The sequence below is a fragment of the Podarcis gaigeae genome (assembly GCF_964106915.1).
Source record: "Podarcis gaigeae genome assembly, chromosome: 8".
NCBI lineage: Eukaryota > Metazoa > Chordata > Lepidosauria > Squamata > Lacertidae > Podarcis > Podarcis gaigeae.
In genome coordinates this window covers 60,250,381-60,271,089 of record NC_139684.1, presented here as the reverse complement: position 1 = coordinate 60,271,089, position 20,709 = coordinate 60,250,381, and the positions used below count along the sequence as shown (strand labels likewise).

Genomic DNA, 20,709 nt, shown 5'->3' with positions numbered 1-20,709 from the left:
GTAGCCAAGTAACCGTAGAACCCTTGTGGCATAGCAACTGTTATGAAGGATAACAACTGGATGGAGCTATACTGAGTCCCAAAGACCCAGCAGCAGCTGAAGGAAGATGGCACATAAATGAATTCAAAGGAGCTCAGTGTCTCAAAGTGATATGTCTGGAACATATAATCTGGGATGCTGCTTTCAGTTTTGCTGGCTGGGACTGATACAATCAGCTCCACTTGTAGTCCAACAATATATGGAGGGCACCACATTGGGAAACAGGGTTCTAAGCCCAAACACATAGAAGCGCATTTGGGCAAGGAAATCCATCCCTTGATGCTCTCTTTTCTCCTCCCTGCATTCTACAGTTGGTTTCTTCTGTCAAAATTAAGTTGTAAGCTTTTGCCTCTTCTTGCTAAAAACAGGTATGTTATTCTGTTGAGTACAGTGTGCAAAGGTGTAGTAAACAACAATAGATGGAATGTTTGTCTCATTGGATGCTGCCCTACTAATCCTATCAATATATATCAACAAAGATAAATACCTGTGTTAAAACAAAGTTTCCACAGAAGAGATCCCGAGAAGCAATTTGAAGGGGGGGAGCTTGCAGCCGCTCTCCATGTAAAACTTTTCAACAGATCCCATAGCTGTGCCTTTTAAGAGCATTTGACCGACCGGCAAGTGATAGGTAGCTTCATAAGAGACGGGGAGCAATCATTGCTTCTTTATCCCAGAGTCCCAGATGTATAACCTGGTATCTTTAGCTCCTGGAATTGAAGGGGCTTATTCAGCCTTCAATTGCTGTATTGTTTTGGGTAGGAGTTTCAAAACAGGAGGAATCCTTTTCCACTTGCTTGTTCCCGTTATCTTTTGACTGTAGATGGCACTGCAGAGTGATCTTGTTTTCTTTTTTCTTTTTACAACTAGTCGAAATGGTTATGAGCTTTTAAATATATTTCTTAGCAAAGTAAAACACTTACCAATTAGGGTTCAGGACAGAGAGGTCTAATATTGATTAACCAATAAATTCTTTTGCAAAAAGAGAGAGTGTTTGTGTGTTATTTGAGATGTATGCAACCATTTCCCTGGGAAAACATTCACTTTCATAAAGAAATTGAAATTAAGTAGGCAGGGGTTTGTTGAAAGTTAATTTCAAATGCTGGACCCATAACCTTAGTGTTATATTGAAAGGAACAAAGGACAGGCAGCAAGTAATGAAAGTCTACCCCCCCTCCAAGGAACAGGTAAGGGCTTAACCACACTTCTCGTTCTGCTGCTTCTCACCCCGCCCCACATCCCAGGGGAAACCACTCTTTAGCATTCAGTCAGAGCAAACAGTGATTTGGGTTTTCTCTGGATTGATGTTTCCCTGATGTTTGCCCTGATTTAGCACTATAGAGCAGGGTTTTTTGTGAGAAAGGAGTGGGGCAAGTAGAAAACCACTCAGACCCATTCTTCCTAGGCACGGGACAAGTGGAAGTAAGGACAAACCCCACCCCCTCATTGGCACTGGCTTTGCATTTACAGCAATGTCATGGCTTCTGTTCTCCCCACCCATAAATTTGTTCAGGCTTGTTTTCTTTCGCTGAAAATCTTAGATCAGGTTCCATTTTTAAAAATAAATAAATAAAGCACATAGCCATTGCTTTTGCAAAAGACAGGGAAGTCACGAATCCTATGCATGCATGCATGCTCTGGCAAGAGTCCAGACATGCATGCCAATAGAAAGTAAGCAGCCTGTTGAATTAACTTGTTTAAGTGCCAGTAGCAAGGCCCATTCAAGTCTGTAGGATGCATTTCTGAGTTAAATGTACACAGGGGCTAATGGGAGGAAATCCCACAAACCAGTCCCTATACAGTGGTACGTCTGGTTACGTACTTAATTCGTTCCATAGGTCCGTTCTTAACCTGAAACGGTTCTTAACCTGAAGCACCACTTTAGCTAATGGGGCCTCCCGCTGCTGCTGTGCCGCCGCCGCATGATTTCTGTTTGCATCCTGAAGCAAAGTTCTTAACCCGAGATACTATTTCTGGGTTAGCTGAGTCTGTAACCTGAAGCATATGTAACCTGAGGTACCACTGTATTCAGAACTTGCTACTAGAAGCCCCTGCCTCCAGCTGCTAGCCTTTTCCTAGTTCTCTCACTACATGACCATGTTCTACCTTCTCTGCCGGAGGCAGTATGCCTCTGAATATCAGTTTCTGGGATTCACAAGTGCAGAGTGCTCTCATAATCAGGTCCTGCTTGTGGGCTTCTGATGAGTGCATCTGGTTGGCCACTGTGAGAACAGGATGCTAGATTAGATGAGCCTTTGCCTCAACCCAGTACCAAGGGATGTTCTTATATGAGTTGCTTTGTTACCCAGTGTGAATATATGATCTAATTCCAGATCTGGCTGCTCACAATCTGAGACTTGTTGGAGTTTGGTATATATTGCAGCAGAGTGCAGAAATGAAAAAATCTGGGAGAACTGCTGGTTGAAAGACTCAAGGAACGTTTGCATTAGGCATGGGAGGTTTCACTCTGGCAAATGCAGCAGAAAAGGGTGGATGTTTCTGTTTCAATTAGGCTAATTGATGACACATCCTGGAATCCTGATCTGCAGATCTCTCACAGTAGGAAAGTGGAACCTGAGAAAGAGATGATGGAGCCAGTAGCAGTAGTGGCTCAGTTCCTCAATGGTGATCTACCTAAGCATACTGCTTCTGCTCTCTCTCTGGGACCTAAGCTCTTACCTAAACTCTTATCTCCATTTGGAGATGGAGCAGAGACAAAGGTAGGGAAGCTTTTTATGTTGGGTTGGATCCCTTTGTGGGTAATCTTTTAGGAGCCTCTTAGCTGTGGTGGGTGGGGCTGAACATAAAGTGGACAGAACCACCTCTTCTCTCTCCCCTTATCTCATATGAGGGTGAGCAGCGATCCCAATGACCAGCAAAGCCAGCTCATTCTGGTTTCGTCCCCACCCTCTCCCCTAATGATTTCTACAAAGTCAGCAATGAGACTACAAGGAAGAAGCCAACAGCCAGGACCATTCCTTGGACTAGTTGTAACTACGGAGGCAGGCAGGTGGTGGCTAGCAGAGGGGAGACAAAGGCTGGTGGGGCAGTGCCCAGTTCACCCTAATGGAGCAGCATTCACTGGCGAGGAAAAAGAAACTTGCCTCTGCTTTGCTCAGTGCTCTGCCTAGCACTTGCTCACTCAAACAATTGCTGCAATGCAGCAGTGGTGGCACCAGTATGTGGCACGTGATCAGAGCAATGCACATGCATGCACAATGCTTGCTGGAGTACATGGGCTGGGATGGCTCTCTGCCTATTCAGTGATGGGCCATTCCAAGCAGTGCTGTTGGTGAGACACTGGGAGAAGACAGCTAGGCAAGACAGCCCAAACCACTTACAGGCATGCGTGGCACCGAATCAGGACAATGGGAATTGGGGGAGGGCAGGAGAGAGTACAGGAGCAGCACCTGAGGACAGGAATTGATACCTTTCACTCCCACCATAGCATCTGCTGCCTCAATCTGCTTAATGCTAGGCTTGACCCTGGACCTGTGCTTAGTTTTGCACATACAGTACAACTGTATCATGCAGGGGTTTGGTTCCAAGGGTTCCACCTATATACAAAAACATGTATAGTCAAGAATGACCATCCCTAGCCTTCTGGAGATGGTGCGCTGAGTGGTCCTTGCAAGGAAAGCAAGGCTTAAAAGCTCTTTTCACACTGGGTAACCTAAGTGGACCTAGTACAAAAAGTTTTAAAGCTCTCTGCCTTGCTTGTCAGGCAAGGCCCACTCAGCACACTAGCTCCAGGAGGCTAGGGATGCTCGCAGAGGAACTCAAATGGTGACATGAGATCTCATGAGAGCTTCCATTGGTGCATCCCAAGAAAGACAGACCCCCCCCCCCGAGAAAAAAGAGCTTTTAAGCTCCCCTGCTTTGCTTGCATTTCAGCCAGCTGGCCTTCAACAGGGTGTGGGTTGAAATTGTGCAAGTTAAATATGTGTAAGATGTGGTTGTCCTGTATGTATGTATGTATGTATGTATGTATGTATGTATGTATGTGTATTGTAATTAAACGTGAAAGGTACAGTTCTTATCTCCCTTCCTTGCAGTGGTGTAGCATGGGGGGGGGGGGGGACACAGGGGCAGTTGCCCCAGGTGGAAAATTCTTAGGGGTGCAAAATTTCAACACCCGTTGCTGCCTCAATACAACTGTGCTCTTCTGTCATTGGGCTCCTTTGGAAATGGCTTCTCTGAGAGAACCAGGAAGTGACCTCTGCAGACAAGAGAGCAACTCTTCTTTTCTTATCTCTGCAGCTGCGATCTCCTGGGTGACACAGAGGCCATTACAAAGTTGGAGGCGCACCTCTCCTCCATCTGTTCCCCTCCCTCCCACCCCCCTTCATGTGGCCCGAAGCACTGGCAACCCACATTATGCTATTGCTTCCTTGCATGTAGAAGGGAGCCAGGAAAATCATATTTGTGGATGATGGAAAGCTGGATATAAGGGCCAAAAGTGGAAACTTCATCATATGGCTGGTTTTTGTCCTGAGGTTCAGACAGATAGAAGGTGGGGCTTGGGAGCTCAGGGGTGGTGTCTTAGAGATTAGGGAATGGATCATGGTAGGGCAGGAAATGGAGTCCACTGAAGGCACCTAAGTCATTAGGAGCAGAGCCTGGTGGAAGGTAATGGACTGATAGGCAAAAAGCTCAAGGCAGCTGTTCTGTTCACACACAAACTTTCTGGGGGCCTAAGCTTCAAAACAGTGGCAAATGGATCGGTCCAGAGCAAAATTGCTTACTTACAGCACAATACTTACTGGCTACAATGGCTATGTTCTATGTCCACGGCAAACTGAAAGCTATTTCCTGGAAAGAGCATAGTGCTCAGGTCCTGCTTGTGGGCTTCCCAGAGGCATCTGGTTGGCCATTGTAAGAACAAAATCCTGGATTAAATAATAATAATAATAATACTTTATTATTTTTACCCCGCCCATCTGGCTGGGCCTCCCCAGCCACTCTGGGCGGGTTCCATAAAAGCCAAAAATACAGTAAAATATCACACGTTAAAAACTTCCCTGAACAGGGCTGCCTTAAGATGTCTTCTGAATGTCAGGTAGTTGTTTATCGCTTTGACATCTGCTGGAAGGGCGTTCCACAGGGCGGGCGCCACTACCGAGAAGGCCCTCTGCCTGGTTCCCTGTAGCTTTGCTTCTCGCAATGAGGGAACCGCCAGAAGGCCCTCGGCGCTGGACCTCAGCGTCCGGGCAGAATGATGGGGTGGAGACGCTCCTTCAGGTATACTTCAGATGGGAATTTTGTTTAATCCAGCAGATTGTTCTTATATTCAGTCCTAGCCATGTCTGCTCAGAAGCAAGCTCTATTGCATTCAGTGGTGCTTACTCCCAGGTAAGGGGTTAGAAATCCATTTAAATGACTGGCTAATCAAGAAAGTTTAAACAGCTGCAGAAGGCCTGTCATCACAAAGAGGTCTTCGAGAGACACCTGGAAGTCAATAGTGAGGATTCCTGCTGAATCTCTGCTTGAGGAGGAGCAAACTGCGTATGGCCAGTGATCTGAAAGACCCAACTTCTAGTTGAAACCAGTCAGGTCTTTGTAACAGAAGAAGGGACAGTTACTCTCTCTGGGAAACAGTCCTTGCCCTCCAACCCCAAACAAAGCGAGGTAACTTTTACATTTAATGCAATCAGCTTGCAAGCCTAGAACGTGTGCAGAATACATGCTTCCTCGGAAGTAATCGCTCCTTTGATTTTTGCTGGCATTTACTTCCTCGAGCATACAGAGGGCTGCACTGCAGCCACGCGTTTACTCAGGAGTAAGCTGCACTGAGTTAAGTGTTACTTAAGGGGGGGGGGAAGTGTGCATAGTACAGTATTGCAAGTGAGACCTTGTTGTTTGCCTTGATTCTCGCTGGCGCATTGTCCCAGAAAGGCATCTTTGCACCTCAAGCGCGTTTGCCACCCGAATCTCCGCGCGCGCGCGCATACACTACACAATTTCTCATTCATGTTCTTTCTCCTGGTTTGTATTTTTGAATCTGATCTAATATTACTCCCCACAGCACCAGTACACTTCTCAGCTAAATAAGAGGGTGTCCCCCCCCCCTTATCTGTCGTCGGAGAGGGGACACTGGGGTAGAAATGGTCAATGGAAAAGCCGTGTGTGTGTGTGTGTGTGTGTGTGTGTGTGAGAGAGAGAGAGAGAGAGAGAGAGAGAGAGATGCCTTTTGGAACGAATCCGGAAGCTTTTGGAGTGTGGGGGGAATTGACAGCCTGACCATTTCCAGCCTCCGCCGAAAGCTAATCAAGCCCCCCACTGTTTCTTTAATTTCCTTTACGTTCGCCCTTTTGCATTGCATAGGTGCGCCATCTGAAGGGGGTGGGGGAGAGAGGGGGGGGAACGTCCCCTCCTCCTTCCCCAGCAAGCCGTTCTCCTCTCTGCAAAAGGACACTAGTACCCGAGCCCAGCATCATTTAAGGAGTACTCGGCAGGGTAATGGCCGGGGTTTCTGAATCCCCTTTCCGTCCCACTCAAAGCCCTTCCAAGAGCAGACAGAGACAAAGTCGCCGGCGAAAGAGGGGGGGGGGGGAAGGCTCCGATTCTTTGTTGCGGGGAGGGGGGGGAGAGAATTACCTTGTAATTCCTCGCTAGCTCTTGCAACATCCTACAAATGGTTTACAAATGCAGACATCTCGCCCTCGCTCTCCCGAGCGAAAAGGGCGATTCTCTCCCCCACCTTTCCATCAATGCAGGGCTTGCTTGAACCTTGTCAATTCAACTCAAGGGTCTGTGGATTGTTCCCTGGAAGAAATGGTGGCGTGAAACTGGCACGCTTCCCCGGCGCCCCCCTTTCTCCTTAAAGGTGGTGATGAGGAAGAGATTTTGCAGGGAATTTTATTCTCATCAAATCAAGCTAATGCAAGCTGGATTGGAGGGTTTTCCTTCCCCGCACGATGCGGAAAGCGCTGGGAAGTTAACGAACCTTTCAGCGGCCCATCCAGACTTGAGTCCCCCTCCTCAATCTTCCCAACCCCCAGTATTTAGTGTTTGTTTTAAAGGTAAGAGACCATTAAAACAAAATCCCCAGCGATGTAGCGGTGATTAATCACCTGGAACTTAAAAGAATAATTCCCTGGGGAGCTTCAGCTGTTAATCCTGAAAAGCTTGATCCAAGGTAGGCATAAAAAAAAAGACCGAGGAAGAAGAGAAGGGAGGGTGGAAAAGGGGGAGAGAGAAAGAGATAGCCAGTTCTCTCCCCAAGCTACGGTGTGAGTTGGTTTAGCCCAGCTGCAGCAGCTGGGAGGAGAGAGAAAAAAAGCACTCTGTGCATTCGGATCTTTTTTTTCTTTATGAGCAAATATATATGTATGTATATATGTATATAAGATTAAATGAGCGCCATCCTGACCCCCCCCTTTAAAAGAAGCCTCCCTTTCCTCCTATCCTAATTATCCCATTGAGCAAAGGAAGGGGGGGTTAAGACGAAAATTTCAAACCAATCACCCATCTCTCTCTTCTCCTCCCCCCCTTTCCTCCTCTTCCACCTCCTCCTCCTCCTCCTCCCCGTCTTCCCTCCTCCTCCTCCAAGCAAATCAACCCCCCAACCCCTCTTTGACATGCAACCCTCTTTCGGTTGGGACAAGCCGGCATGCCACTGCAGCTTTAAACGGAATTGGGGAAAATTGGGGATTTTTGCTCTCATGACGGTGGAGGTGAGCTACTGGAGCCGAATTCTTCTGCTTTCGGTGGGGGTTTTGGCAACATCAGCCGCCGGTAAGTGGGGCCAGAGGAGGGTGGCTAAGTTTGGGAAGACCTTTCGAGGTGTGGGTGGCGGGTGACTTTGGGCTAAGGCTGGGGGTTCCCCCAGTCCATGGAATCACCTAAATTCTCATGCATTTTTCAGCTGTGTGTGTCGGGGCGGAGGGGGGGGTAATCTCTGTGCTTAAGGAAAGCCTTGCTAGGATCTCTGCTTTGCAGTTGTTGTTTTTACAGCAGGATGTTAAAGTTTGCAGGGATCTGGTTGTGAGAGCAACGCTGTTCCGAGGGAGATTTGCTTTTGGGGGTGGGTGGGTGAGATGGGACGGAAATGGGCAACTCCTCTTTTCAGAATGTCAAATAAGCCTACAACCCCCCCCCCCCCTGCAAAGCAGGGTGATAGCTCCATCAAGGTGGGAAATTGAACATGTTTCATGGCTTTTTCCACCCGCCACCCCTCTTGATGATCCCTCGCCAAATGTTGTGTCTGTAAACCTGTAGTTCTTGAATGATGATAGAACCACTGTGTAACACATCACACCTCCTCTCCCCACATTATAAGGACAGAAGGGTTAAGGATGGGCTCCTTCCTATTTTGGCCCTGGCATTTTTGATAACCCAGTCTACCAGAAGAGGTAAAAGAGTAGACTGGTATCACAAATGCCCCCCTTTTCCATCCTAGCCCCTGACTGCTTCTCCTGTAAGTGCCCTTGCTGCAGAAACCAAGCAAAGAAATCTATTGCTGAAGTTTCATTTCTTGATGGAGTGGGATTGAGGGAAGGAAGAAGTGGTGGTCAGTTTTCTTCCCTACGAGGGTTTTCCTAAAATTTCTGTTACTGTCTGGAATAATGAGGATGTCTTCATAGATGGCTGCTTTTGGCACTCTTCCCTACCAGAATCATGAAGGTATTCCTCCCTTCTCTCCCCCCACCCTACTTTTTAAAGTGGTGGGCCACAATCCTAAAATACATTACAAGGGTGTAAACTCCACTGAACATAATGAGGATTACTTCTGCAGAAAGAAAAAATAACAGTGTAGGATTGCTCTGTGGATAGATTTATATGGCTGGTCAACTTTGTGGTTGTAATTGAAATTCAGCACCGAGGTCTTTCCATAGGGAGAGTCTCTCCAAGAGGACATTGGCTGACAATTAACTGTTTGTCTGAGAGTATCTTTTGGAAACTCGTATATGGATGGGGATTGAGATGGAGGGGGTGCGGAGACAGTCAACTAACTGGGTACGGGTAGAATATTGCTTTTCACTTGCTGCAGGTGCTTTTTCTTCTTTGCAAAACCTTTGTGGGTCTGTGATGGGGAAAGGGAAAAAAGCAGTCATATCTGGTTTATCCTACAAGTGGGACACTGGTTAGCCATGGCTGATGGATTGTCATATGGGTCTACTATTCTCCTCCCTTGATCTCCATTGTTTCTTCACACTGGCTAATTCCAGTTTTAACTTCTGTGATCACTTGATGTTCGCAATTTTGCCTATTCATGTGCCTTTTTAATTTATTTATAAATGGATGCTTGCTTTGAAAAACAATACTTTGGATTGTGTCCAGAGGTACAGTCTGTACTACTATCTCTTGGTTCTCCCTTATGCTCTCCTGCCACCTCCTCAGTCCGTGGTCTCCGTGGAGTTCAGTGAGTTTCAGTTGGGTTCCTTAAATCCACACCTATTGAATCCACCTGTCTGGTTTTTTAAAAAAGAAAAAAAAAATACCTAATCTAGATTTTAGGAAGAAAAATGATATTCCTTCCCCAAGGGAACAAGTTATTACTGCCTAAATAGATATATAAATGAATGCAGTGATCATTTCATGCTTGCTTCCTTGCTCCTTTGTTGCACAGATGTTACTGTTGCCATCAAACTGTTGGCATTTTTCAAGGCTGCGGTGTGATGCTAGTCAAAGGATTAGGCATTATAATGGAGCAAAATTTGAACCTCAGTGGTCTGACATCTACCTGGTTCTTTTTCCATGGAAAAAGGTGCTTTATTAGAGAGTAATGACCAGGAGTGCCCAAAGTGTGGCACTACAGTTGTGTGAATAAAACTACCAGGAAGTAGTTGTAGCCTGTATTAAATGTATAAATTCAGTTGTGTATCTAAACCCACCCACCTTACTAGTGTTGCGTTAACCTTCTTCTAATTATTGAAACCTGTCAATATTTTGAATTGCTTTTGGAGTTTTGTAAATGAGCATTGCAAAAAAAGGGGCAAATACACCAATTCTCTCTGCAGATGTTGATGGCTGGAGGTGATCACGAGTACAGCCAAATCCTGAGATGCATAGATAGCTTATTCTATGTAAGGTTACTTCTGATTTGGATTGTCTGTCAAAAGAGCATGCTTCTTTTGCATAAAGATATTTTGGAATAAAGCATTTAAGGGGGGGAAATTCAGTAACAAGCTGTAAGAAGGGACAGAGTTTTCCTAGGGTCGAAATTTTTCATTATCACAACAACCCTGTGAAGTAGGCAAGCCTGAGAGTATAGCAACTCAACCAGTGTCACCCAGGAACTTTCATACCTGAGTATGGATTTGAACCCAAATCTTGATGGTTCTTATCCAAACATTCTGTCCATTGCACCAGGCTACCTCTCTCAACCCAAGGATACCTGAAAGGCTGGTGAATCACATATGGCTTTGTGGGCTTCAAAAGCATGGGGCCATGCTCTCCCACCATATACATTCGCCCTTCAGGGTGGTGGGAATGTTGCTAGTTTCTATAAAGGTCACTTGCTGTATTCTAGTACTTGGTCATGCTACAGAGCAATGGAGTAACTGAACTTTGGGATATGCAGGTACGGAGAGATTTACTTCTCAAACCAAGGCAGATGTATCAGGCCAGTGGCACATCTAGTCTAGCATCCTGTTCTCACAGTGGCCAGCAAGGTGACTCTGACCAGGACCAGGTTGAAAGAGTGAGGAAAACCTGCCTAATGTAATTCTGCCAGAAGCCCCTAATGTCTAATATACCACCATAGAATTGTAGAGCTGAAAGGAACCCTGAGGATCATCAAGTCCAATCCCGCGTAATTGCAGGAATATGAGCTGTCCCATATTGGGATTGAACCTGCAACTTTAGCATTATCAGCACCGCACTCTAACCAACTGAGCTATCCAGGCTGGGTTGTATTCTTACATGTTTCTATTAGCTTTTCAGATTGTAGGACTATTTAAATTTTTGTTATGTCTTCTAATTGTTAATGAAATATCTTACATAAACTTCCTGATGCTGTGAGCCACTTTGAGCATGGTTTACCGTGGAAAAGCAGGATACAAGTAAACAATGATGGTGGGTATTTTGTTAGTCTCATCATAATTCTTTTCAGCTGTTACTCATGAATTTTGCTTTTCCCATACAGACCATTGTCGTGTGTTGTGGCTTTGAAGTGGGTATTTCGTTTTTGTTTTTATCAAATTATGCAAATAATATGCTGGTTCCAATCTGTGCATAAGGGATATGAGAGAACTGACTGATTGGGGAAACGTGTCTTTAGTCTGATACATCTTAGATCCATGCATGATTGAAACAAATTATTTACATGATTCAGGGATAAATCTGAAGTAGAAAGGAGGAGTCAAGAAAAGAGCGCCTGAATAATTAGGGGTGTTGTAGTTATCTTTCTTACCAGTTGTCTAAATCATTATTTGGCCACAACACAGCTGGTGATGAGACCAGAATTTGCAGAGATCCTGATCGCAGGTCCTGTTGTTTCAGTTTTAACAATGGCTTGATAGTTTAACAGCACATTGGATATAAGCAAGCAGGACCAACTAAGGGGTGGTGATGAGGCATTTGGCCTGGGAATGGCAATGAAACAGCCAAATTTCTACTTTGTATGTGTGTGCCTGTGCCTGGGCGTGTTTAATTTTAGTTTTCATTTGATTCTCTGTTGTTTTTCTTTTGTGTTACCTGTTTTTGTGGTGTTGAATTTTTTTTTTAAAAAATACACTTAATCTTTTGGCATTCGATAAGCTTACCGCCTTTTGTTTACTTGTATTTGGCCAAAATGTCGCACACACTCTCAGTTTAGAGCAGCAAATTTAAGCAAATAAGAGATGTGATTTGGAGATAGATCAATATGCTAACCAATGCAGATTTTGTCATATTAAAAGAGGTCAATTAATATTTATGAACATTTTAAAATACATCCATTCTGATGGCACAAGATTAGACCATGATGATTGTGTCCTCTCTGATCAGCTGATTATATAAACCAGTGGTTCCCAATTAGCTAATTACTGAGGACCCCCTATTTTTCAAAAGCTAAGCCACGGACCCCATACTTTTGAAAATTTTGATAACTCAATGGTAGTTACCTGAGCAAAGCAGTTTTCTGAAGAAAATGTGGGGTGGTCTCTAAAAAGCAAAGGATTTTAGGTACGGTATACAGTGGTACCTTGGTTTGCAAACAGCCTGATTTGCATACATTTTGGATTACAAACACATCAAACCTGGAAATGTGTGTCCCGGTTTGCAAACTTTTTTTTGGATTACATCTCATTTTTTTGGATTATGAACAAAAATTTTTGGGAGGCCCCATTGGTGAAAGTGTGCCTTGGGTTACAACCTGTTTTGGTTTACAAACGGACTTCCGGAACGGATTATGATTGTAAACCAAGGTACCACTGTACAAAAAAACAAAACCCAGACCATAAAATTTGTGATATTACCACAATTTGCCTATCCCCAGACAATAGGAAAAACTTGTCTCCATTACTCCACTACAACTTAATTTTAAAAAAGCAATTGTTAAGTACAGACCTCCGGAACGAATTAAGTCCTTAACCCGAGGTATCACTGTATGCTCAAAGTGGCTCACGACATCAGGAAGTTTATGTAAGATATTTCACTAACAATTAGAAGACATAGCAAATTTTAAATAGTCCAACAAACTGAAAGGCTAATAGAAACATATCATAAATCTAAGAATATAATCCAGCCTGGATTGCTCAGTTGGTTAGAGTGTGGTGCTGATAATGCTAAGGTTGCAGGTTCAATCCCAATATGGGACAGCTGCGTATTCCTACATTACACGGGGTTGGACTAAATGATCCTCAGGGTCCCTTCCAGCTCTACAATTCTGAGGCCTCTTCCACCCCCCAGCTGAGCAGTTCAGGAAAGCCCCAGTGCTCCTCAACTCACACGTGAGCCCTGAGAGGCATCAGGACTCGCTCACTGTGTAGGGCTGGGCCATGTATTTCTGCTGCTTCTTCCTTCCCTAAGGAAGGCCTGCCCTAGGGAAGGAAGAAGCAGCCAAAATAAATTCCAGTCATTGTGATATATCAGCATATACCAGCATTTAGCTGCTGATATATCACGATGTTGAAACGAAAGTGTCACCCAGCCCGAGCACTAAACTAAATCATCAGAGGGTGAGCTGTTGTGCTAATCATTGTGGCAATTTGCTTAGCTATTTCCCCTGTTGGGAATATGAAGCCCAAACTCATGAGGCAAGATTCAATGAAAACCCTACCTACAAGCACTGGTAGAGTGCTCAAAGCTTGATAGTTGTTGAAAGCAATTAAAGTTCTTTTCAGTTAAAAAGTAGAGAGCAAGGGGAAGGAATCCCTTACATATTTTTTTTTTTAACGATAAGCATGTGAGCTGTTTGCAATCTCTTCCCCCACCCCTCCAATCACAAGAGCGAGTCTTAAGAAACTGCACCAGAGGTTTGCTCCCAATCCCAGCTCACTTGCAATCCAGCAACTCTTTCACAAGTTTTTTCCCTGCAAGCAAGCAGGCGCTAATCATGAGCAGTGGCTGGATGATCTGTGGAAGGCTTTCAATGTGCAATTAACAAGGTAAGTGAGTCCCAGGCAGGGCGTGGTGCCGGGGACCCCCCTGGCACCATCCCCTGCCAGGGAGCACCAGTGGTCCCCAGACCCCTAACTGGGAACCACTGATATAAACAAACTACTACAAGAGTTTTTATGATGGTTAGAGGCCTTAAAAGCTGGACCTGGAGTTGGCGTTGACTGTAAGCAAGTCTAATCTTCAGCTTCAAATGAATGTGAGAAACTTGGTACCTTGGTTCCCAAACGCCTTGAGAGTCAAACATTTTGGCTCCTGAATGCATCAAACCTGGAAGTGAGTGTTCTGTTTTGTGAAAATTCTTTGGAACCCGAATGTCTGACACGGCTTCTGTGGCTTCCAATTGGCTGTAGGAGCTTCCTGCAGCCAATCAGAAGCCACATCTTGGTTTCTGAACGTTTTAGACGTCGAACGGACTTCCAGAATGGATTCCGTTTGACTTCCGCGGTACCACTGTATTAACAATCACTTCAATGTGGGGTAAGGCCCAAGACCATAGGCGCCGACTCCATGGGGCCTGAGGGGGCCCGAGCCCCCTCAAAAATTCGTTTGGGGGGGCTCTGCCCCCCCAATAATTTAAGAAAATTATTAGTTATATTATGCTTTGTAAAATCACAAAATTATGTTGGTATTTTTTATTTTCCTTGTTTGATGATAGTTACCTTTTAAAATACATTCAGTAATGAGTTAAAACAAAGCCACTCCCGATCTAGAGAGGGGGTGGGGTTGCGGGCTCTCGACCCATCAACAATCTCGCGGGGCTGGCCCCTAGCTCATTAATATTCACCGCCCACGGCGGCAGCCAATCGGCTGCCGCAAAGGGCGGGCCCTCACAGGTTCACTTAAGGTCGGGGTAGCCCGGGGCTCGCCCCTTTCGTTCCCCCAGCAGCAGCGGTTTGGAGGTCTTGGGCCCCCCAATATTTTTTATAAGTCGGTATGGGCCCCCGCCCCCTCAATATTTTTTATAAGTCGGCGCCCCTGCCCAAGACCCAGTCTTGATACCCTGCCTTGTACAGATAAGGAAGAGAGGTTATGTTCTGGAGGGAGGAAGTTAAAAGTGACGGAGGAATGTGAAGTCTAAAGTGAAATATGTGCCCCTGATTCTCAGGGCAGGATTCAAGGGAAGAAGTTCAGGGTCCCCAATCAGCAGAATGAGCCCCCTCAAAAGCATTGCACATGACCATCTAAAGAGGGAGGCCATTAGACCACCAAAGGTCTAAAATGGCCTAACTGAGCGGCTTCATTGCAACAGTGAATGCAGCTTCTTCTGTCTCTAAAGGAAAGAACTATTTCTTCATATAAATAGCCAAGGTACCTTTTGAAAATAGTCAGTGTAAATATATTTCCCTTTTTAACCTGGTATTTCTACCAGCAGTGATTCTGTGATTTGATTTCTTCCTCAGTTTTCTGATTTATTGTGCTCAGTGTCCTCTTTGGCATGTAGGGCAACACGATTGCCGGCATGACCTACTCTCTTTTATGTAGAGATTTTATATCCAGAGATAACTGCATCACATTGATTATCACCATTCCACCAGGCATCTTACATTCCCACTATATCAGCGGGTGCTCTTAAGTCACCCATCTTGGCTTTGAAGATTCTGGTATGAAATGTGTTTCCCCTTTCATCTGGAATCTTCCTTTCCTTTTGCTCTCCTTCCCGCCACCTGCTCTTTTCTCAAGGGTAGGGGTCAGCTATTGCAGGCCCCTGTCGGTGCACCTCCATTATCTCCTCACTGCCCACCCAGAGGTGGATGTAATAAAAGAAAAGAAAAAAAGGCTGTGGTGCTTGCGGCAATAGGCTCTGGCAGCAGCTGTTTGGATTGGATGGGGTTGCAGCCCTGGCCTTCTGTTTCTTATTCCAGGCTTCGCCAACCATGTGCCCTCCAGATGTTTTGGAGTAGAACTCCCACCAGCCCTGGCCAATACAGTTGATAAGAGTTGTTGTCCCAAACATCTGGAGGGCACCAGGTTGGTGAAGACTCCATTCTCAAAACTGTTTGGTGAGGGAACCTGATTGCTGACCACCGTTTCTAAGACTTCAGAGCACATCCAACATCAGCATGCAGCTTCCAGGACACTGTGAGATATTAAAATGGCCACTAAGCTATTGGTACCATCAAGTTAGCTTAGGAGGTGTTTCACCAGAGTGCCTTTGGCCAAGGGCCCCCTCAGACCTGGATGGATTTAGGGACTGGTGTGACCAGGAAATCAGCCCTGAGTGCTCACTGGAAGGACAGATCCTGAAACTGAGGCTCCAGTACTTTGGCCACCTCATGAAAAGAGAAGACTCCCTGGAAAAGACCCTGATGTTGGGAAAGATTGAGGGCACAAGGAGAAGGGGATGACAGAGGACGAGATGGTTGGACAGTGTTCTAGAAGCTACCAGCATGAGATTTACCGAACTGCGGGAGGCAGTGGAAGGCAGGAGTGCCTGGCATGCTCTGGTCCATGGGGTCACGAAGAGTCGGACACGACACGACTAAATGACTAAACAATGACCAGGCTAGGAAAGATGAGTGTTCATCCCAGTAGAGGTCATCCCCAAATAGTCTCCTTATGAGGAAATGGTGGGTGGAAAACCATTCTCCTTATGTTGGGACAGGAAAGAGATTCCCTAAGACCTAATAGGTGACCCTGGTTTTTTGTTTTGTGTGTGTGTGTGTGTGTGTGTGTGTGTTTTAAAAAGGGCCATAGTTCAGTTGGTAAAGCAGCAATTTTGAAAGTAAGAGGTTCCTTGGTATCTCCCGTTAATAGTATCAGCTGATTACAATCAATTATTATTGCTTCATTTAAAAAAAAAAGAATATTGAAAATGGCTGATAAGAAAAACACGACTGATTGACCACTGTGAAAGACTTCTGCCTGAAATCTTTCAAAGCTACCACTAGTACACCATACTGGGATGGGCCAATGTTCTGACCTGGTAAAAGAGACAGAAATACTTTTGGAAACCAAATAAATACATTTGGAGTGATGGGGAAGGTATGAGACAGTTTCATATGGTCTGCATGTGACTAGGCTCACTTACTAGAGCCATGTTGTGCTAGAACTAATGAACATTTCTGCTCCTCTGGTGTTGTGATTTTATTTTATTCCTACTCCTTGCTTATACTCTGAATTAGTTCACTTAATCTGTAATAAGGTTGTGGGTGCAGTGTCCAACTCTTGGGGGGGGGGTTTAGACTGGCTGACCTTCCCAATAATTCCAGTGCTAAGATTAGAATCTGAGAGTGGAAAAGAAGCATACAGATGTCCCAACTGCTGAATGCTAAGATTGAGAGGGGAAAGAAAGCCAAATGAGGTTCAGATCCACTCTGAACATCTTGAAGCAAGTGGAACTTGCCTCTTGGTAGACTGTAAAAGCATGAGGATTGCCTCAATAGCTTTCTAGTCCAGCATTTTGTTTCCAGGAGGAAACATTTGCCTCTTTGGAGTTATAAGCTATCACCTTTGAAGGTGATAGCATTCCCTCATTATTTGTGCCCAGAGTATGAGATGTAGGTGTTCTACTTCTGCATTTGAAGGCTTAACTTTGCTTCAATGGCCAATGGCAATGGATAGGTTATCCTCCATGAAGCGGTTCACTCTTTTTAGGAAGCGATCTATTACAACACCCTGTGGTATCACAACAGTGTTATGCCCTGGGTTAATTCCGTGTGTGTCAGGTACCATTTTAGTTTAAGCAACAGTGCAACTCAAGAGCATCTCAAAAAGGGCTGTGGTGGAATCTGCTGTTCTAAATTGGGATTTGGGAAAAGTCAAGGAAAGTCTTCCCTGGCCTTTCCAATCCCCACACCAGTACATGGCAAGTAAACACTGAGAGTTTGGGGGTAAACAAATCTGTTCCACAGAAAGTTGTAGTGAAGATATACACAGTTTAATTTCCAAAGTATGCCCCTACAGTTTATTTTATATCTCTGTGTTGAAATAAGGGGACTCTTTTCCACCACCACCCCATTCCCCCCCCCCCCCCCCGAGCTCAGGTTTGGGAATTCATTGTCACATTAGTACCAGAAAGGCTGGATTATTAATATTTTAAATAATAGCAGAAATAGCAATAGCAGTGACAAATGCCACTCACCAAACAGCATACCTTGGTATTTGATTCTTCTGGTAGTCAGGCTCACACATCCTGGTGTTTCAGCAGTACAAATCTTGTCAAGGGACACCCTGGTCTCAGGATTGTTCAGTCTGCCTGCTGAGCTTTTTCTGCAGAGCCACTGATGGGAAGGAAGGAAGGCGAGAGGTAACCTTGTGTTGCCGTCTTCCAGTTGTCTGGGAGGTTCTGTCAGAAGGAGACACATATCAAAATGGGTGCATGGAATATGATCCAGGCACTCTGCCATGGGATCTCGGTCATTCATGTTCACTGTCAGGTTGATTCACTGTTGAGAGTATCACTAAGCAATTTGCCAGGATGATTTCCCCCTCTTCTCTTCCCTCCCTCTATCTTGCATCGAGCTCTTTCTTACAATCATTGGTTTAGACGCTCTAAAGCAGTGTTTTTCAACCTTTTTTGGGCAAAGGCACACTTGTTTCATGAAAAAAATCACAAGGCACACCACCATTAAAAAATGTTTAAAAATTTAACTCTGTGCCTATATTGACTATATATAAAGTACCGTAATTCTATTGAATAGGAATCAAATAAACACAAATAAAGTATTTTATAATTACTTTATTATGAAATAGTAAGTAAACAGAAATATGAAAAATTATAAAATACTTTATTTTTAAATATTTCAAATTTTTCAATTTTTCCCACGGCACACCAGGCAACATCTCACGGCACACTAGTGTGCCGCGGAACAGTGGTTGAAAAACACTGCTCTAAAGGAGCCTGACATTTGATGGGGCCCCTCCTCAGCCATTATTTATCAATTAATTAAAACAATTGATTAAATGGCTAATTAAAGGAGCCAGTGTTGTATAGTTTTCAGCCATGAAATTCTCTGGGTGACCTTGGGCCGGTCACTTTCTAGTCTACCTCACAGAGTTGCTGTGAAAGTTAAAATAGGGGAGGCAGGAGAGCCATGTACATCACATTGAACTTCTCAGAGGAAAAGTGGGGTGCAACCGTCATGATTGATATATCACAACAAGTTGTGACAATCTATCTCTTATGCACAGGAGGGCTCATATTCAGGGTTTCTGTTCAGCAGTGCTCTTTCAAGATACAGTGGTACCTCACATTAAGAACTTAATTTGTTCTGGAGGTCCGTTCTTAATCTGAAACTGTTCTTAACCTGAGGTACCACTTTAGCTAATGGGGCCTCCCGCTGCCGCCGTGCGATTTCTGTTCTCATCCTGAAGCAAAGTTCTTAACCTGAGGTACTTTTTCTGGGTTAGCGGAGTCTGTAACCTCAAGCATCTGTAATCCGAGGTAGCACTGTAATTGAAATAGAGAGAGCCAATGTGGTGCCCTCCAGAGGTTGTTAGACTACATCTCTCATCAATCATGGCTATTGGCTTTCCAGCTGGAGCTCATGGGAATTGAAGTCCACAAACATATTGAGAGTGCCACATTTGCTATACCTGCTAGACAAGGCATCCCCACCTTTGGCCCCCCCCGATGTTTTGGACTACAATTCCCATCATCCCTGACCTGGTCCTTTTAGCTAGGGATCATGGGAGTTGTAGGCCAAAACATCTGGAAGGCCACAGTTTGGGGGTGCCTGTGCTAGACTGCAAAGAGTTCAACCAAGGCATTCCACCCTCCACTACTTTTCTTTCCCATCTGATGCTCAGCATTCTGCGGATTGGTTTTTTTGTTAGTTTGTTTGTTGGGGTTTATTTGTAGACTTAAACAGACCTTTATTTCAGCAGACTTTGAAGTCCCCCTGAGTATGCTGGATTCTTGTTCTGCAGTTACTCTGTTTTGGGTTCACATTCTGTTGACACTCACCAGCTGAGTCTGCAGTTAGAAGGAATGATAAGTGGGTGAGAAATTGGATCCTCAAAGGCGTGGTGGTTTCAGAGAAGAATAAAATATAAATGGAAGCCTGTCCTGCAGTCACACTCCAGTGTGAAAAGTAATGGAGCTCTGGGTGGAGCTGTGCAAATGAAAGGTCAGGGCTATGCAAATCTCATGTGTTATATTTCTTAGCTCTTAAGGTTTTGTTGTTGGGGTTTTCTTGGGTTTTATTCCCTATACTGGAGAACCTTGAAGGAAAGTGATTTTTCAGTCTTATTTTGTGTCGTATACAGTGGCGTAGCGTGGGGGGTGCAGGGGGGGGGCCGGCCACACCGGGCGCAAGATCTGGGGGTTAGGGTTAGGGGGCGCAAATCCATGGGTTAGGGGGCGCAAATTACTTGCCTTGCCCCGGGTGCTGACAACCCACGCTACGCCATGGGTCATATAAGACAGTACGGGAAACGAATACCTTTTTCTAAATGTTGTGCCAAAATTGATCCAAAAACGGATGTCCTCTCTTGAGGAAGGTTTGCAACTCCATACCCAGCACTAAATGAAAAGTATCTGCATTTAAAGATTTGTACAAAGTCTTAGGTGTGTGAAAATGCCAGCCAAGCCATTGTTTCATGCATCACAGCACAGAGCATCTGTTGAATTGCTGTGTCTCTTAAAAGGCTTTCTAGAAAACATGATAGTAATGCCTTCCCCCCCCCCCACCTTGCAAGACCCTTTGTCACACCTTTGCTTAAATCAGCCATTTATATCCAGGCAGGGAGAAGAGGGTTCCTTGGCTGAAATTAAAGCCTAGGCTGCTGCTTTTGACTGAACATAGCTTGTGTGCCTTTAAAAACTGTCAGTTCAAGGGCAGTTCTGGACAAAAAAAAGATTCCCATTACTTCAGTTGTTTCCTGAGAAACTCTTTACCAGTTGATGTAATATTAAACACACAGAAGATTGTGCTGGGTTCATTGGTGGATGAATTATGGTTTGGGGCTGATTTCTTACGCCTTACATAGCCAGCACCCACAAACATAGATTTAGGGGGCTGGTGTCACAAAGTGCAGTGAGAGGCTTTTGAGCAAATGTGAGAACTCTCAGTCTTGGATCTAGAGAAGTTCAAAGCATGTGCAAAGACTGTTTCCTGTAGTGAAAAACAGCTGTAACCAGTACCAGAAAATCTGGTCATCTTGTGGTCAATAAGATTGCATACA

The 20,709-nt window shown here is 44.9% G+C and overlaps 1 protein-coding gene and 1 long non-coding RNA gene across 3 annotated transcripts in view; one reads left to right on the top strand and one right to left on the bottom strand.

Annotated features, from left to right (window-relative positions):
- Positions 1–56: 56 nt before the first annotated feature.
- Positions 57–19,491, bottom strand: LOC310850467. Its single transcript, XR_014567348.1, has 3 exons — positions 19,397–19,491; positions 17,678–17,869; positions 57–749 (listed from the first exon to the last, which is right to left on the bottom strand). It is a non-coding gene; the product is annotated as an uncharacterized lncRNA (long non-coding RNA).
- CSMD2 (CUB and Sushi multiple domains 2) overlaps positions 7,351–20,709 on the top strand; it is a 474,291-nt gene continuing 460,932 nt past the window's right edge. The window contains exon 1 of one of the 2 annotated variants that reach the window (XM_083751582.1): positions 7,351–7,776. In XM_083751582.1, the coding sequence (XP_083607708.1) occupies positions 7,620–7,776 (157 nt within the window). In that variant the 5' untranslated portion in view covers positions 7,351–7,619. The remainder of the gene's footprint in view (positions 7,777–20,709) is intronic. The other variant, XM_083751583.1, reaches the window with a different exon arrangement.